The sequence below is a fragment of the Anopheles marshallii genome, chromosome 3 (assembly GCF_943734725.1).
Source record: "Anopheles marshallii chromosome 3, idAnoMarsDA_429_01, whole genome shotgun sequence".
Lineage (NCBI taxonomy): Eukaryota > Metazoa > Arthropoda > Insecta > Diptera > Culicidae > Anopheles > Anopheles marshallii.
In genome coordinates, this window is record NC_071327.1 from 27,392,105 (window position 1) to 27,409,191 (window position 17,087).

At 43.8% G+C, this 17,087-nt stretch overlaps 3 protein-coding genes across 3 annotated transcripts; 1 reads left to right on the top strand and 2 right to left on the bottom strand.

The window, feature by feature from the left end:
* Positions 1–7,170: 7,170 nt before the first annotated feature.
* On the bottom strand, positions 7,171–9,186 carry LOC128714426 (hatching enzyme 1.2-like). Its single transcript, XM_053809301.1, has 5 exons — positions 9,072–9,186; positions 8,677–8,874; positions 8,268–8,585; positions 8,047–8,189; positions 7,171–7,338 (listed from the first exon to the last, which is right to left on the bottom strand). Exons 1-5 carry the CDS (start codon positions 9,184–9,186, stop codon positions 7,171–7,173), a joined length of 942 nt encoding a protein of 313 aa, XP_053665276.1.
* Positions 9,187–12,089: 2,903 nt separating this feature from the next.
* On the top strand, positions 12,090–13,138 carry LOC128712431 (astacin-like). The gene is made up of 4 exons (XM_053807324.1): positions 12,090–12,201; positions 12,259–12,447; positions 12,516–12,833; positions 12,906–13,138. The coding sequence occupies exons 1-4, from the start codon at positions 12,090–12,092 to the stop codon at positions 13,136–13,138; spliced, it is 852 nt and encodes a 283-aa protein (XP_053663299.1).
* Positions 13,139–13,346: 208 nt separating this feature from the next.
* Positions 13,347–16,568, bottom strand: LOC128712432 (ionotropic receptor 21a). Its single transcript, XM_053807325.1, has 5 exons — positions 15,454–16,568; positions 15,208–15,369; positions 14,897–15,138; positions 14,499–14,832; positions 13,347–14,433 (listed from the first exon to the last, which is right to left on the bottom strand). Exons 1-5 carry the CDS (start codon positions 16,566–16,568, stop codon positions 13,347–13,349), a joined length of 2,940 nt encoding a protein of 979 aa, XP_053663300.1.
* Between the last annotated feature and the right edge of the window lie 519 nt (positions 16,569–17,087).

Genomic DNA, 17,087 nt, shown 5'->3' on the forward strand with positions numbered 1-17,087 from the left:
AGAAAATAGTATTTGCACAAAAATCGATAAACAAGGCAGTAATATTTTATACCACGTTTACGTCACTTGTTTCATTGCACATCATTTGGGTGATGGATGGTAAAGTTAGTAAAACGAGCAAAAGAAAACCCAGAAATGCATCATTCTTTCGATGGAGATGGACACGCAAGAAAACTAGAAAAGACGAAGAAAAGTTTGAATAAAGAAAATAAAAAAACAAACAGCAACAACAAATTAAACTCAGGTAAAATTGTTGACGGAGCGGGATTAAGTGAGGGATACTAACGCGCATTGCAATAGTTTTTGCGTACACCATTTTCCCACTTTCTATTTCACTTTTACATAGATAGAGGACTTAGAGTAAAACAAACACGACCTACAACACCTCCACCCAGAAACGAGACCAATAGTGTGATTGGAAGAATGGTAGACAGAGAAGGAAAACCATACTGAGTGTAAATGGAAGGAAATTGTAGCCAAATCATTGAACAAAACTGAACAGCACATCGCAACTAATAAGTTAACATTTTTGATAACTCACTTATAAAGCGGTAGTGTAACATATTTGGTGAATGTGTGCGTAAATTCTCAAACCACATGTTGCAACAAGATTCAGGCCCGGATATTATGCACTGCTGAGGCGCGAGTTTTAGAGTTACGACGAATATTTGATACATATAGGGATACAGCAACAACGGATAAGGATATACTCAAGATTCTATATTTTGGAAGTGGAAGCATATCCGAGGGAATAGGTTTGTGCGAGGCGAAGCGAAAGCATGCTTTGCGTACGACTGAGTGCCTAACGAATGTGTGTGCCGACCAGAATGTTGAAGTTGATTTATCTAGGGTCCTGTTTTTCCTGCTTCATTTGGATTAGTTTTGTTTCAGCACCACCGACGACGACTATAGTTTGCGCTCTCGCCCCTTTGGGCTGTATTAGTATCCGTAGTTCACGATTTCTTCCATGCAAGCACATGCCAAGTATTCGATGGAGCATACTGCTTAGTGCTTTTTAACGGACAGTTGCTGCTTCTCTTCCCAACTATCCCGAACAACGGCGTAGATGGCCGTAGAATGTATTATATTGCGTAAGGAAGTTCGTTTTAGTTCGACGAGTTTGGAGTAAAGTTAGGGGGTTTTTTTATCCATCGCTTTGATGATGCGTGGTAAAAACAAAAAAAAAACACCCGACTTGTTTGATGATCTCAACAGCAAGAGGAGGGACATACACGAACAGCAGCAACCTTACGGATGGTGTGCGTTCTGTTCACTGTTCTTTGGTTTTGGTTCCTGCGACGCGCTCTGCCTAGGCCCGTCCAGGATGGGTTTGCGGCAGTGCTCAGCAATCCAAACACCAAAGTGGAATGATCGTCACAAAACAACGTTATTGTTGTCGTCAGTCTGCAATGTTACCCAAGACGTCTTTCATGTGTATAGTTTGAACGTTTCCTTTAATTGTATATCTTGAAAGCATGAGGAGGAAAGTGTTGAAAGTGTTTATCGTGAAAGATGTAAACTCTATTCGATTACGCTATTAGTAGATGGTAAAAATAAGAATGTAGTAAGATTTTAAAGTATCGGACGGTTTAAAGAGAGAGAGAGAGAGAGAGAGAGAGAGTGAGAGATACACAAATGCTTAGTTCAATGTTGGGGGTTTGTGTTGTCCAGGAAGGGGTGTAAAAGCTTCGTCTACAAACCAACACCAGCTTATTATTTCTATGATCACTGTTCTACTGTACAGAAAATCGATGTGGTGCTTGAATAATTGATTTCCTTCTTTTTAAACATCATTGTTGTCTTTATTGTCTGGTTCGTTTTTTTTTAAATAAACTTATAAAAAACTTTATTTTCCGACTATGTGTTCAAGCAATCAGAATCAGAAGTACCTACGGGAAATGAATTTTAAGTTCTGTTTAGTTCATGCAGTTAAATCCAAATCTTCGCGGTGAGGCGTACAATATTTATTGTATTTGGACACCGAAGACTAGCTACAGCAACAACCAACAAACGTTTTTTGAACATTGTTTTAAAACTCCGTAAATGAAAAGAGCTATATTTCGTGTGGCAATCCATCACACACCTCTTCCCAACATCGTTAAGCCGTGTTTTTGATGGTGATGATCCACAAAGGAAACCTATTTTATGCGCGTGAGCTTTACGGGAGGAAGGTCATGTGAACGTGCAAGCAAAATCGGGATAGCAGGTGGTTGGTGGAACAGATTTGTTAGGGCTACATTAATGAAACAGAACATGTTATCATCTCGAGTACATAAACATTGCAAGGTTCAGATTTTAACACTAGTTTCTATCGGGCTCAGATCAGTGCGCAGAACAGAACCATTCTACCGGCCGGATAGACAGGGGATGCTTTTGGATATTTACATTCTTTTACTTCTAGCTATGAAGAGAGACATTCTTCATACCACTTGGGATGACAACTATAAGCTGGGACGCTTCCATTTCAGAAGATCATCTAAAGAAAGCGAGAGCGATCGAGCCCCAGCAGTGAGCGCTAACGGTGTTTCGAATTTCACTTTTGAGCTCTCATACTTTGCATGTTTCTATTATCTTATCTTCTATCTCCCTCCTAACGTTTTGTAAAGCACACATCGCCGCAGTCCCCCTTTTGATGGGACAAAACAAACCAAGCAGAATGAAATGGAAAATACGAATCGAGTTGATGGATGGATTCGTTACACGCGTTTTTACTGGACTAAGTAAATGAAGGCATCATCATCATCACATCCCCTCCCCCCCACAAAGAATAACGAACTCCTTCAAATACAACCACGAAGGACGTACGATGAGATGATCACCTTTTCGTCACATTTCCGGTATCATTTTGTTCGTCCTTTTGTTTTGTTTTGCCCTGCTCATTTTTATTATAGATGGCGGCGGCGGCTAGCTCAAATGAGTTTGATAAGAATGGGGGTGGGGAGCACAAATGATCGAAATTGGTCGCATCAAATTGAACTGTCGAAATTTGCATCTTGACACACAACATTTCATATGAAAAAAGACTCTTCTCATTACTTTTTTTTATTAAATTAAATTTGAACCACACAAACTCATATTTGGTTTTACTTTATACACAATAGGCCAAGCTGAAGAATGGACATCGAATGACCAAGGAAACCCTTCAAGGAGGTTGCTAAGGAAGAGTTCTTATTGTTGAAAAAAAATATCGGGGGATTAAAACGATCTGTTGACAGTGTACTCACTCGCTCTCGGTATTGAAAAACGGATAGTTCTGATTCGAGATACGAATGATCTACTTCGTTGCGATGGTGGTGTGCAAAATGTTCTGCAATTTCATTGGATTGTAATTGGGCTGAATTGGTGTTTTTGTTTTCTTTTTAATAATTGACAAACGCGGTTCTGTTATTGCATAAGTTTAAAATATGGACCACAGCGCCATGCAAAATGTGTAAAACTCTGTACAAAGTGAAACAAAACAAACAAAAAAATCTTAAATAGAATTCCGCAAAAATTGCAAAATATATGGAATGAACCAGTAGATCACTGCCATTTTGTACCAGAACACGCGGACTAATGGTCCACCCGCTTTGGGCACGCGGGGTTTTTACCAATGCTGTGCTCGAAATAGTGTTTGTGTGAGGGGCGCCATTGCGGGTGGGAAAGGATACGAAACATCCAACTCCCTCCCTTTTGGGTCCAGCACTTTGCGCTGCTGATCCCTTTCCCTTAGTGGGCGACCACTAGTTCCCGTGTGTTTTGGTCAAAAAGTAATCAATCGTGTATGAACGTGAGAGAGTGAGAGAGAGCGCGTACGACGTGGAATGATTGTGCAGCAATATAGGAAAGGAAAAGAATCATTAGATCCCCGAGGACATTAGATTCGCGTTTTTTTTTTTACGATAAGCGTATTGAGCGCGAGCCAATGGGTTGCTGCAAGGAGTTTGGAATGAATGGGGTGCTGAATGGAAAATAAATGTAATGCAGGTTTATTGAATGTGTGTGTGTTTTGCGGGTGAGAACGGACGTGAAGATTGAGGCTTTCCCGCGACCCGTTTTTTGGAGGTCAAGGGGGTAGTATGTTTGTGTACAGATAGTATAGAAGGGAAGGATTAGGCATTAGGATATCGGACAAGGAAAAAAGGGGGGATAGTGGGAAGAGAAAGCACAAGAATCCAAAGCTCGTTTGAGTTCTTTCACGAGAAATGTATAAAGTAAAACAATTTAATCCGTTTATATTTTCTAACTTTTCTTCATACACCCACTCCCATACACACACGATCACTTTCTTCTCGAATATCGGGAACTTAGACATTTTTTATAGTGATCTGTGTGTGTGTCTTTTTTACAAAACCTATTGGCAAGAGCTCTCACCCTACCGCTTCACATACAATTCGCTTTAACCACCCACAATTGGCTGCTCCTTTACATGCCGGGGGTCGTTTCCAATTGGCTACACCACACTGCTTCTTCCACGGACTTCATCGACCACTTCAGACAAGAATTCAGACACAAACAAAACACACGGCATAAGCAAAAAAAGAGGTGCTATAAAACGCGCATATATTAAGCTCATTCGCCCGCATACTTAAGCATTGGCATTATCTCAATATCTGCAATACATAACATAGCTGACAAAACGTAATGTCGAACCTTGTACTGAAAATTAAAAGTTCATACACCCGCAAAGGGCTATATGGCTATGGGAGCTCCGGCAGAGGAGTTCCAGTACCGAAGTAGAACGAGATTGGAACATAATTGTCTTTCAAATGAGATTAGCACACGGATGAAATTAAAACCAAAAAGGATGGAGGGTACCAGATACGATCACATTTAACACTCACATTAGAACAATTTCTTTTATGGCACTTGTGGTATCGCAATACGTTTCGACAAAAACAAAGATGCAACTACAACTGGATTGGTTTGCAAGTTTAATTTCCTAACTTATGTGTTTTTGTTTTGGAACTCTTTTGATTCTCTTTGTAAACACACACCTCACACCAAAAACAGCAGTAACTTCGATATAAGAAAGCAAAAATATGATAAAATAATGAAAAATTACCTCAAATTTGCCGAAAACGCAGGAAGTAATGCAAACATAGACGCAAGCATTATACGATTATCACTCCACCAGTTCTGGGTACAAAAGGAAGTGAGCGAGGAATGAAATACGTACGTATAAGTATACTCATACGCGCGGCGTATGATTGACGTGAATAAAACTTTATTAAATTATTACCAAAAAAAAAGCTCTACATTACGAACAAACACACACGCAGAATCAGAAAGTTGTGAAATTTGCAAATCAATTAATTCGGCTAAAAGCGCCGTGTGGTGGCCCCCTTTACTTGGCTTAAGGGCGCTTGGTGGGGCTTACACTGAACTTACTGGAAAAAAAGAAGTCGAAAACAAACGAATAATCGGAAAATAACATATTCCAATAAAAAAAAATTAGCAAGTAGGAATGGCGTGCAAGGGAAGGATGGACGTGTAACACAAATGGTCTATTTAATAATTGAATGTGTCGAATGTCGTAGGCAACAGAGAGCGGAAATTCGAAAGGCAACACGAAACAAGCTAGCAGAACATTTTAAGACAATTATTGAAAATAAAAACAACCCGTTTCACGGGGTAAGTGCAAGGCAAGGATATGGACCGAAATGTATGCGCTCCATTGTACGGAGCATATAGAAGTGTAGGACGAGGAAAAACTAAGCCAACAAAACAGATATGAGTAGTGCGTAGCAGCAGTAAATTAGAACGAAACGGTAAGAAGAAAAAACACACCCACACATTAAGGCAAAAACAAAAGAATTACATAATCGTGGATCGATTAAAAACACAGTAACCTCATCCGTAAGTGTGTTGTGCGCACCCACGTGCCACAATTGTATTTGCACCCGGTGGTCACCCCGAACACATTGTGAGCAGTGCTCTCTTGTACAATTGATTACCGAAGAAGGGAGAGATTAATTGCGGTAAACTTAAATAAAACTTATACTAAAACAATTAATAAAAAAAACATTGGATGGAAAGTGCAAAATGTAAGCGCAACAGTGTGTTGTTGAAGCTGCGTGTACGGGAATGGATAGATGGCGTCGTTTTGCTCACAGTTTCAGTATCACAAGTGGAATATGTATGGAGGATATGTCACACGCAACACACACACACCTCACGCGATCGTGTCCATCGGTACTCGGACAGGGACGGATACTTCGGCTTCCGCGTGTGCGTGTGCAGAACCAAGTGTCATTCAAACACCATTTGCCGACTGTGCGTTGGGAGTATATATTGTTTAGAGGAAGAAAAGGAAGTATTTTCTACCATCAATCACACACCACCGACACACACGCACACACATACAATTCAATCATCACACCAAAACCGAATCGTCCTCAATAAGAATGAGTGTTTATAGGAGCAGAAAAGTTAGCGATATTGCAAAAAGGGTAAAGGCAAAATCGTGCAGATGCTGGTTGATCGGCTTCAATATATATATTTGTAATAGTGTCGCACATCGTCAACCACAATTCCATTACGTTGCACCCATTTTGTTAGCAAAAACGAACCTTTCTTTTATTGTAAAGGAAAACATTTCAGTCTAATAAACTTTGTTTCTTAAAATACATATATATTATATAAATTCAGGGAAAATGTTTCCCACTCCGGTTAGGATTCTGTCAGTGCGAGAGTCTTAACAAAAAAAAAGCAAAACAAATAAAACTCATGTATGTGTATAGTTTCAAAAGGATCGTGTATTACAACAAAATTTAGTTCTAGTTTAAATCAATTAAAACAACCACACTCACACAGCACCGGTTGCTGGTGATCATCTAGTAGGCTTACATCGGTAACTAAGATACACCTGAGTTCGATTTGTGTTTCCTTTAGCGAGCCAGCGACGAGAACCGTATAAGAGATCGGCAATATGTGTAATATATCGCTAAAATGTATTGGTAGTAAGTGCAAACAAAAGCGAAGCAAGGTAAACCGGACACACATACACACAAGAACTTTGAAACAGTGGAACTACGTAATGTAAAAATATTCTACGAAAGAGGAAAAAGAGAAGGAAAACAAACGAGATGAAACAAATGAAACACTTTGAAACATTACATCCCGCGCTGTGTGACGTTTATTGGTGGTTTGTGCAGTGAAAGAAACATAAGACTCCTTGTTGTTCCTTGTTTATCCTCTGGAGCGGGACGATCGTACACCGAGGAATGCAGAGGTAAATTGTTGGAATGGTTGCAACCAGAAGAGACCGGTCGCGTTTCGACAGTACCGGAACTGGATGCTTTCGATGTCGGATGGGCTCAGCGTATTGTTGCCAAAGTCTGGTTCGTCGTACGGTTTCTGTGTTTATGAGAAAGATCACGGTAAGGTAAGTGCTTTAGGCGACGGTTAACTGGCTGTGTAACGTTGATTCTATCGAGTACAGAAGTAGTATTTGTCAGTGTTGGGTAAATCTGATTTAGAGTCATGCATCTGAATGAATCATTCTTCAAATCTCTATTCCTAAGATTAATGAATCTTTTACGATCCCAGATTAATGAGCTGCAATGAGCTTGTCTGTAACGGGCCTCGGCAGGACATGATCCAGAACGTCATGACTCTTGAGATTCGATTTCTGTTTTGAATGACTCATCACCACAGATTCATATGAATGATTCTTCTCAAACGATTAATTTAGCAATACGCTAGTATTTATTGACAAAGTTTAGATCACCTGAGTCACCGGAGTATCCTGAGACAATTGTCGTTCATTAATATTAATCTTCGGCGAGGAGTCATTTCAATCATGGACCGCCTCAGAGTCAGATCAGATACATGCAACATTTGTTTTTTGAAATAGGAGTGTGGAGGCGCCCTATACTTTGTATATAATTGTAATGTAGTACACGCGGTCTCACAAAATAACTACAAAACCCCTTTGCATACTGAATTTACCTGAAGGGTGAGATCGCCCAATACATTTCTTAGATTAAGACTCACAGGAGATATCAAAATCTCGCCCATTCTTCCATACATATTGAGTCAGGCCGGATTAGAATTCGTACTCACCAAATGCATCAACACCGGGTATTTGCGATCCCTTGCGCCCGCATACCGCGTATAGTGCATGATGCTTCCATAGTTGTAGTCGATGTTGTACGTTTCAACATCTCGCTCGAACTTCGCAAAGTTGGTTTGGTAGAATGAGTCCGCTAGCAGGTGAAACAGTTCGTACCCTGGTTAGAACCTTCCCGTGAAACCCGCAATTCGCATTGCAAAGAGCTACTTACATTGATACCTTGGCTCGAGAGCACTGCGGTTAACGTAGATGTAGTCGTCCCGATCGGGACGGCTCACCTCGTGCAGATAGCCCAGAATGTGCATCATCTCGTGCATGGGTGTGCCACCCGACAGACAGCCGGGTGACTGGAGGTTCATCACATTCTGTCTGTTGTCCACGACGCGTCCGATCGTGGCGTAGCAGCCAGCCTTGCGATTAGTTATCTGCACATAGTAGCGAGTGTCCGGTGTCCGTGGAACGAACCTGACGCACGTTTTGGTGTGGAACACGTTCATGGACCTTTCGATGATGTTTATCTCTCGCGGGTCTTGCAGGAGAGAACGTTCAGGAGCCATTGTTAGCCATGGTTGGTGATGTCATCTAGCTAATAGACATATAGTTCCTTGATAGATACCTACTGAATTCACCGGGTGGGATGTAGTACGGCACGATCCCGTTCGGCCAAACGGTGGACGTATGCTCCTCGGCGATCGACAGTCGGTCCTGGCTCTGCGGCTCCGTTGGCAGCATGATGTCGCCCTGGTAGTAGTACCCGAAGCCAAGCTCATGTGCCGGCTGTTGCTGATACCGGGCGTCATAGTTTTGCACCCGTCGACCTGTCAAAGCATTTGGAACGATCAGCTCACCAGCGCAACGTCTGCGGGGCATTCGTAACGGTCATGCTGAGGCTCTTGTTGGCATTAAACTGCCCAACATTATCTCTTTCTCGCTTCACTTGGGACACGCTTGGAACGCGTCCTTGGAGGAGGACGTTTGGTAAATCTTCAGTGGACACCGGCGTTGTTCCACTTACCTACTTCAGCACTTTCCGATCGACGCAGCTGCCCGGAGCAATGTTTCGCACCGATCAGCAAACCGATCATTAGAATCGTTCTAAATAGCGCGTACGGTGCACTCGCGGCGCTCATTTTGTTTTTGTTGCTAAAACGCGTGTCGATCACTAAGTGTTTAAACTGTCAAAATGGGGGTTTTTATGACGCGCACCACTGTCACCACTGTAGCTGGTGTGTGCTGAAGCGTTGCAGACTATCTGGTGTTAGATTTAAAGCGTCGTTTGATATTTATATATGAACCCTGCCCTTTCTTGTTCTTGCTTATCGGAAAGGGCCACAGCAATAGGCCAGGCTGCGAATGTGTTTAGTGGTGGGAGGCTCTGCAGGGAGTTGTGCAGAGTTGTGCACTGTGGGTAGGCTGGAATATCAAATCAATAGGGTTCATTAGTATTCGAGGAAATGGTAAGGAAAATTCTCCACCAATCAGGAAAATTGAGTTACACGGTGTGGTATGAGGTTATGCAGCTCGTTTTAATGTAGAAAAAATAATGTGATTCAATTTTACAATTTCTATAATTCATTACATACTATCACAAAAGCTTGCAATGGCCGACAAACTAAGCAAAACAAATAAGAAAATAGTTGGTGTCGGACATGCTTACCTTTTTGTTCCGTACTGTACGCTCAACACTTTAAGCGTAACAAAAAGTGCGGTGATGCGGTGACACACATATTTTACGCATCGCCGTTCAGCCACATCCCATTTGAGACAACTACGGCAAACAGCGGAAACAGGTTGGTGGAGCTTGGGTGAGGGGAAAAGTTACGAAAAAGAAAGGAAAAGGAACAATTACGCTGCAAGGAGAAAAAAAATCTCTACGGAAACATTACCCAGCAAACATAATCAACGGTTAGCCCGCGCCGTTGGGTACTAATGAAGACGCTTTTTACTTTCATTGTCAACATTGCTGTATCGCTTAGACGTGGGGCGGACTGGTTGTAATTTTCACACGATTCTTAGGCCGCTCGGTGCCGATTCCGGCAGACTAGCGTTAATAATTGAATCAAGGAAGCAGGGTAATCGAATGTTACCGGCCATCGATTGAATAATTGCGATCAGTTGATCAACTGGCGCGTACTGTTCGACGCACGGATGCCCGAACCATGCCCGCTTCTTGCTTGACTGGTGCAATAGTGTAAGCATTGTTCGTAATAAGTGTGTTATCTAAGGCTCGAGCCATTTGACGGTCACCACTACCGCTAACACCTTACGCCATTATCGGAAACACTCATTCATTCAGTCTTTTTTTCATTTAATTATTATTTTCCACTTAACAAGTCGTTACGATAAGGCGTGCAAACCCGTACTGGTTAGGTATTTAATTAATAGAGTTAATGAAACATTATTTGCCTATCTTAAGTGGAATTAATGACGAATATATTATGTTGTGGGTACATTGTTCCTTCCTTTGTTGCTTCGTTTTATTGCTGTGCCGAGAAATTTGGCAAGTCGTTGTAATAGGTTTCAAAGGTTTGCTGGTCTATGGCTACTGTGGTAAGCATACGGTTCGACTTTCGACAGGTTCATATCTCTTTGATCCAGTGCTCTTCTTCGCTTAATGTCAAACGGATTGTTAGCGAGCACTGGACTGGTTGGGTATGAGTTCGGTATGCGCATCACCTATGCATGAAGGGACCGGAAAGGAATGTAATCTCGTAAGAGGGCTATGCAGAGATGCTATTACCTTTATCTTTACCTAGGTTGAGGCGGCTCAGTGGTGTATTGGTAGCGGCGCCGATCTTCACACGACAGGCCCAGTCCAAAATCCCATCCGGACCTATCCCTCGTACGCAGGAATTACTATTCAGCTACGGATAAATTAAGTCAAAGAAAATCAGAAATGGCAGGCCTAGAGATCCTCTTGAGGTTGTTGTGCCGATAAAGAAGAAGAAGAAGCAGACCGCGTTATCTCTATTCGTTATCTTTTCGAATAGGACACACAGAGAAAAGATAACCGATAGTCGCTCAAAGCTGTAAATAGCTAATACCACATGTATTGCGGTAGATCAACAGCTTTAAATCTTTTAATCAAACGGCTAAAGTTCGCCCTAATATGTGTAGGAATTGTTAATTTTGAGTGGAATTGCAGGGAGCTCTTGTAGAACTGAACTTGAAGGTATATCTTTATCTTCTTGACGTAACGACCTACTAGGTCATGCATGCCATTTTTGACTTTCTAGACTTATTTTCCCACGTAGCCAAAAAGGCAAGTCCTCGTTACGGGGTATTGGTCCGATTGGGATTGTGGTCCGGTCCGTTCGTGTGAAAACCAGCGCTGCTACCATCATGCCTCGGTCGAACTTGAAGGTATATAAGGTAAATAGTAGTTATAAGCTAACTACTAGAAAGTTTTACGGTACAAATTGTTACAATCAAAATTCAAAGAATTTCGCTACCTTTTCGTCAGTAAACTAAAGTTGTCCATAATTATTATAAAGTTGTCATAATTTCATTAATAATTTAAATTTATTCAACAAGAAATACAGATTGTTAATACTGGAAAAACCTGAAATATTTCTTGTACGCATACTTCACCAAAAGGATTTTTTTACTTTTTATATCAAACTTTACCAATTGCGCAAACAACACCTTATTGCCACGAAGAAGACGTTTCGTTTATTTAGCATAACGGGTTTGCCGTTTGGTGCATTGTTTCGTTAAGGTTGAGATAATGACTGACATGGGGGTCTGCAACACCCTGTCAAAATATATGGAAAGCAGTAGAGCGAGTAACCGAAACCGTCTTGAGATAGCACAGTATGCACTTCTGCATACACTGATCGTACAAGCGCAGATTAATGGTATGCACGACGGTGTTAGCTCGTTTGAATTCGTTGCAATTTTTGGCAAACTCTGTTTTTTTTTTAATGTTTGCGGATGGTTGGATTACGGTAATACGTTTCGTATATAAGCCGCAGGTAGATGGTCGAATAAGCATCAGCAACAGTTTAGCCTTCGTACTGGAACAAGCATCGCAATGGCATTCACACCGTTGAACTACCTCATAAACGTGGCGTTGGCTATTTGCCTTGTGCAACTCAGTGTCGGGCTAAGTGTCTCGAGCTACACCAAGCCTAGTCAGGAAGTTGGTAAGTACCTTGCATGCTTGCAATTGGAAGGATGAAACATTAATAAACGCCTTACAGGGCTGCGGCTGAAGGAGTATGCCGCGAAGAAGTATCCGGGATACCCGCATGAGTATGGATTCGGCCACTACTACCAGGGTGACATCCTGCTGAGACCGGCCAAGGATAACCGCATCGCCGTTACCAGTCCACTAAAAATTGATTATTGGACCGGCGGCATAGTGCCCTATGTGATCCAAGCCAACTTCAGTGAGTAGCAGAACCAACCGGCAGATCGCGAACGCCTATATGCAACAGTTCGTGTATTTTATTTGTAGCCGATGGAGAAATGCAAACTCTGCAGGCCGCTTTCGCACAGTATGCTGAGAAGACCTGCATTCGGTTTATACCGCGCACCACGGAATTACAGTACGTGACGATCTCGAATAGGCCCGAAGGATGCTATTCATACGTTGGACGTAGCCCCGATCCGGACTACAACCAGCTCAACCTCCAAACTCCCGCCTGTATGGAAAATGTCGGTACGCCAGTGCACGAAATGATGCATACGCTCGGATTCCTGCACGAACAGTCACGCCCTGATCGCGATCTTTACCTTGATTTCTACCCCGAAAACTTGCGCTCGGAGTACCAAGGTGAGAAGATGGAACACAGCGTGAGTGAACATTAGACCCACTTCGAATAATTCTTCATCATTCGTTTCCCAGATCCTATCTTCATTGAGGTTAACTTTGGCAAGTATGAAGGGCCTTATGGTACTAGCTACAATGTGCCATACAATTATAAAAGTGTGATGCATTATTCGCGTCTTGCCGGTGCTGCTTCGTTCATGAATCCGGTGCTGACCAACAAGAAGCCATTCTTCGGCGACTTTGGCAGTGACGCTGGACTGACGGAGGGTGATGTGAAACAGCTGTTGGCCCGCTATTGCAAGAAATAACGGAAAACAACTGCGCCTGATTTGATTTGTCCTGACATGAAATAAATTTTAGTACACGACTGCGTTTCAATTCAACTTCTTGGTTACATTTATTGATAAAGCCAGAATAGGTCAAGATCTCCGAAGTTCTAATGAAAATGAAGATCTTCAAGTTACCGATAGATAACTGAAGGAAACATTGTTATACGTTATTATGCAATATTAATATTTAATGTAGCAATTTTTCACCAAAGGTGGCCTCGATGCTACGACGACCTGTTACAGCCGCTGCTGTGCCAGGTTGGTGGTCTTCAACATTTCCCGGTGCGTTGATCTCAACCGCCACCTCAACTTCCTTCCGTTCGCGGCATGCACCTCGGCGGACAAGACCACTCGTTTGGGTCGACTCTCTTCGCGAGGTGTCCTGCGAGTCTTTCCCCAAGAACCGGAACAGATGACTGACCTCACGTTCCAGGACGGAACTTAAGCTGTGCCGGTGTCTCGGGTTACTGCGAGCGACTTTTCGCTTGGCTTCCTCCTCCGACATCAGCTGCCCGTCGAGGAACACGATGGTCGAATGTCGCCGATCGGGTCCATTGTACAGTTCCTGCATGGTATGCGCACTTACCTCCGAGAGGCATTCGGAGAGACTGTGACGGTGTACCGAAGATCCTTCGCTGGCAACATCCACCGGGACGTCGTACTCGTTTGGCTCTGGATCATTTTGAGGATCGTCCCCCGTAAGTCTTATGCGACGTACCTTAGCCGAACCATTATTACTCGCTGGCTGGGACCAGTCGGTGCCATTGATACCTGTTCGCTTACGGATCGTCTTCTCATTCGCAGATGATGGAGTGGATGCTGGAACGGAGGACGTTTCACTCCCCGTCGCGGTTGCAGCGACTTCCGCGGCGGCCGCTTTCAAACGTTCCGCGCGTTCCTTCAGCACCTCACGGCACTTGTTGGTACAACCGCCGACCCATTCGGAGATGAGCACCCCTAGTGCCACAATGTAACCGAACAGCATGAGCAGAAACATGCCTTCCGTGTCGGCTAGCGTAAGGCCACGCTCGGAAGGAGCGGTGGTTTTTAACACCTCACCTACTGAGGCTTCCATATAGCGTCCTTCCTTCGTTTTGACCATCTCCCACGTGACGTCGTTCTTGAGTTTGGTGATCAGACCCGCTTCCTGCATGTAAAGAATCGCATTGTTGATTGGATTGCGATGGACGGAGTTGGGCGGGAACACCATCGACACACCGTACAAGGCGAAGCACTCACGGCTGACGTGTAAGCCGTACCGCTTGTTTTGAAATCTGCGAAGGTGGGAAGTGTGTTTTATGAGAAGAGGAAAGAAATCCGCGGCTATTATGTTACGTACTGATGTGAAAGGTTTGACTTGATCAGGAACTGTAGTTCGTTCTTCGAGCCGATGAAGGCATACGAGATGAGGAACGCATCGGTCACGTTCCGGATGCCCTCGTCGACGCTGCTCACAAATCGTAGATCTTTCAGCAGTTTATTCGTCTCCTTGTGGCTGGAATTCAGAAACCAACGTTCCCAACCACCACGATCCAACGTACCTACACGGTAGAACCCTCGCTGGAGCTGATCCACACCATCGACGCGCTCCGGTTCGACGGGAAGCGTGATGAAGGCGATGATCGATCCCGTGTAGCAAGCCGTAATAATGATCGTAAACACCCAATAGATACCTTCAAGAGCATGATCGTATCGTATTAGTACGTGCGTAATGTCTTTTGCATATAGCCGAGTTACCGATCAGCATGCGAGTGGACGTCTTCTTCGTGTTGCTCCACGAGTTCTCGCCCTGGAAGGTGAGACTGTTGGTGAATGTACCGAACACATACCAAAACATGTTCTCGATCTCGCTCCAGTTACCGAGAAGATGTCGGAGTGTCATTTTGTCGGAGAATGCGAGTGGGAAAATTGCCAGCAGGTAGATGAGGATTACCGCTACCCACACAGGCCACTGAAAGGGTCCTAAGATGGCGCGGTATCTGAGTAGAAGGATTTGAACTGTAATGTGAGCAATGTCCAGATGTATGAAGCCTTCATGCTTGATATACCTTGGCAGGGCACTGGACATCAGCGTTAGGAAGGCAGCACAATCCGTTGAGTGTGCTACCGACATCTCAGTAGCAAGGTTCCGCTCGATCGTCACATATATGCCGGCCAGACCTAGATCGGCCTGTCGCCGTTGAATCTCATCCACAACGGCGTCACCAGGGCTTGATGGGAATAGAGTTAAGCGATTAGAATTTCTTGTCAGGATATCTGTGATCTAATTGACGAGCAGTTAGACAGGTACTCACCCCATCTGTAACTTGGCCGGTTCGACAATGTCAAAGGTAAAGTTGAGGTACAGCGCCATGGCACGCATCAACCTCATCTCGAGCCCTTCCCATTTTATATTCACATTCCCCACGCCATCCGTCGACAGGCGCTTGATCACAAACGGTGGCTGGTGGGCCGCCATCACCGTGAACCTGTGGCCCGAGAAACCTTTGCGCAGTTTCTTCGGAAACAGATTCACATTGTTGCGCGAGAATCTGTTCCCGATCCAGGAGGTTAGAACCTGCGGCCTATTAGCACCGAGCCCATCGATGTACAGCTCGTGCGTGTACAGTACGTACGGTTGCTCGTTGTTGATGCGTTTGTCCACCGAGTACGATTCGCCTATCACGAGCAGATTGATGATATCGCGCGATTGTTTCGCGGCCAGAAATTCCTGCAACTTCCATTGGCTCGAGCGGGGTATGAGCACGACGTGGCTGTTCAGCTGCGGGCCGATTACCTTCCGCGTCATCATGACGTCCGCCAGGAAGATGATGTAACTACGGCACTGCGGCCCGAAGGGTTCCAGAATTCCCGGATTGTCCAGCGTGTAGTTGGGACCGATGCGACCGGTTATGTAAGTCGTGGGAAACTCACTGAGCAGTGCCTCTAGGATGTAGTTCTCCGTGGTACCCACGTACGTGTCGTACAGGACGATCGGTATGCAGCTGAACAGGTACTTCAGGATGATCTTGTTGAGAAGTGTCACCAGTGAGAGCGTTTGCCTATTGTCCATGATGACGTGTGCGAAGTTGCGCTCCCATATTTGTTCCCGTGTTTTCGGGTGTCCGTAGAATGTGGGATCTACACGCCGCCGGTCTCGGGTGACGGTGGGCCTGCTGAATTCTTCGTAACAATCGGCCCACACACAGGTGGACGAATTTTTGCTATCCTCCTCAGCCGGATGGTCGTACGCACCGGTGTAATAAGCTTCACTGGCTAGCTCAAAGTATCTGTTCGATTGCTCTCGACCCTTGTAGCTGATGAGCTGTTCATTGAAACGTTCCGGATGCCGCTGGGAATTGAAGCCAGTTGTGCTCCGCACAGCGAAACACCACAGATAAATCACCGATGGAAGTTGCTGTAAGAACATGGCGGGATGTTACGCGCAATAAGACAGAACAAACTACTAAAAGATGCCCACAGCTGGAAGTGCCGCTTTTATACTCGTCCTGCAGGTGCGTGACTGTGTTTTGATATTTATGAAACTTACTGACCCTTTGACCGCAACCTTTTGATGGAATCGGAAAAAAGAAACTCAGAAATGGGAAAAGGGTCGTTCCGTTCATGGTCAACATGTATGACTGTGGGATACTCTTGAAATGGGTATTTTTATAGTAATTTCTCTTCTTATCAAGGGTTTTGTTAAAAAAAAAATTGATCAACTCTTACTCCTTTTCAATTAAGTGCAAATTTAGAAGTAAAATCAATGTTAGAAGTTTAATTTCGCACACTGTGATATAGTCATAACATTGCATTTTCTTTGCAGAATTCCACTTTATAGAAAGAATCGGTTGCTTTTATATTGATTAAAATTTTACTTTATTTTATCTCATTGTTTCGTACTCCAATACACATACTAGCGATTACTCATCCGCTGCTTTTCCACCTG

Excerpts from the sequence above, each read along its gene's own strand:
- LOC128712431 (XM_053807324.1), top strand. The coding sequence starts at position 12,090 with ATGGCATTCACACCGTTGAACTACCTCATAAACGTGGCGTTGGCTATT. Across the intron at positions 12,202-12,258 it reads CAAGCCTAGTCAGGAAGTTG|GGCTGCGGCTGAAGGAGTAT; the intron begins GTAAGTACCTTG and ends AACGCCTTACAG. Across the intron at positions 12,834-12,905 it reads CTTGCGCTCGGAGTACCAAG|ATCCTATCTTCATTGAGGTT; the intron begins GTGAGAAGATGG and ends TTCGTTTCCCAG.
- LOC128714426 (XM_053809301.1), bottom strand. The coding sequence starts at position 9,186 with ATGAGCGCCGCGAGTGCACCGTACGCGCTATTTAGAACGATTCTAATG. Across the intron at positions 8,586-8,676 it reads CATCCCACCCGGTGAATTCA|ACCCGCGAGAGATAAACATC; the intron begins GTAGGTATCTAT and ends CTCTCCTGCAAG. Across the intron at positions 7,339-8,046 it reads ACCCGGTGTTGATGCATTTG|AAACCGTACGACGAACCAGA; the intron begins GTGAGTACGAAT and ends TCATAAACACAG.
- LOC128712432 (XM_053807325.1), bottom strand. The coding sequence starts at position 16,568 with ATGTTCTTACAGCAACTTCCATCGGTGATTTATCTGTGGTGTTTCGCT. Across the intron at positions 15,139-15,207 it reads ATGTCCAGTGCCCTGCCAAG|ATACCGCGCCATCTTAGGAC; the intron begins GTATATCAAGCA and ends CCTTCTACTCAG. Across the intron at positions 14,833-14,896 it reads GTCCACTCGCATGCTGATCG|GTATCTATTGGGTGTTTACG; the intron begins GTAACTCGGCTA and ends ATGCTCTTGAAG.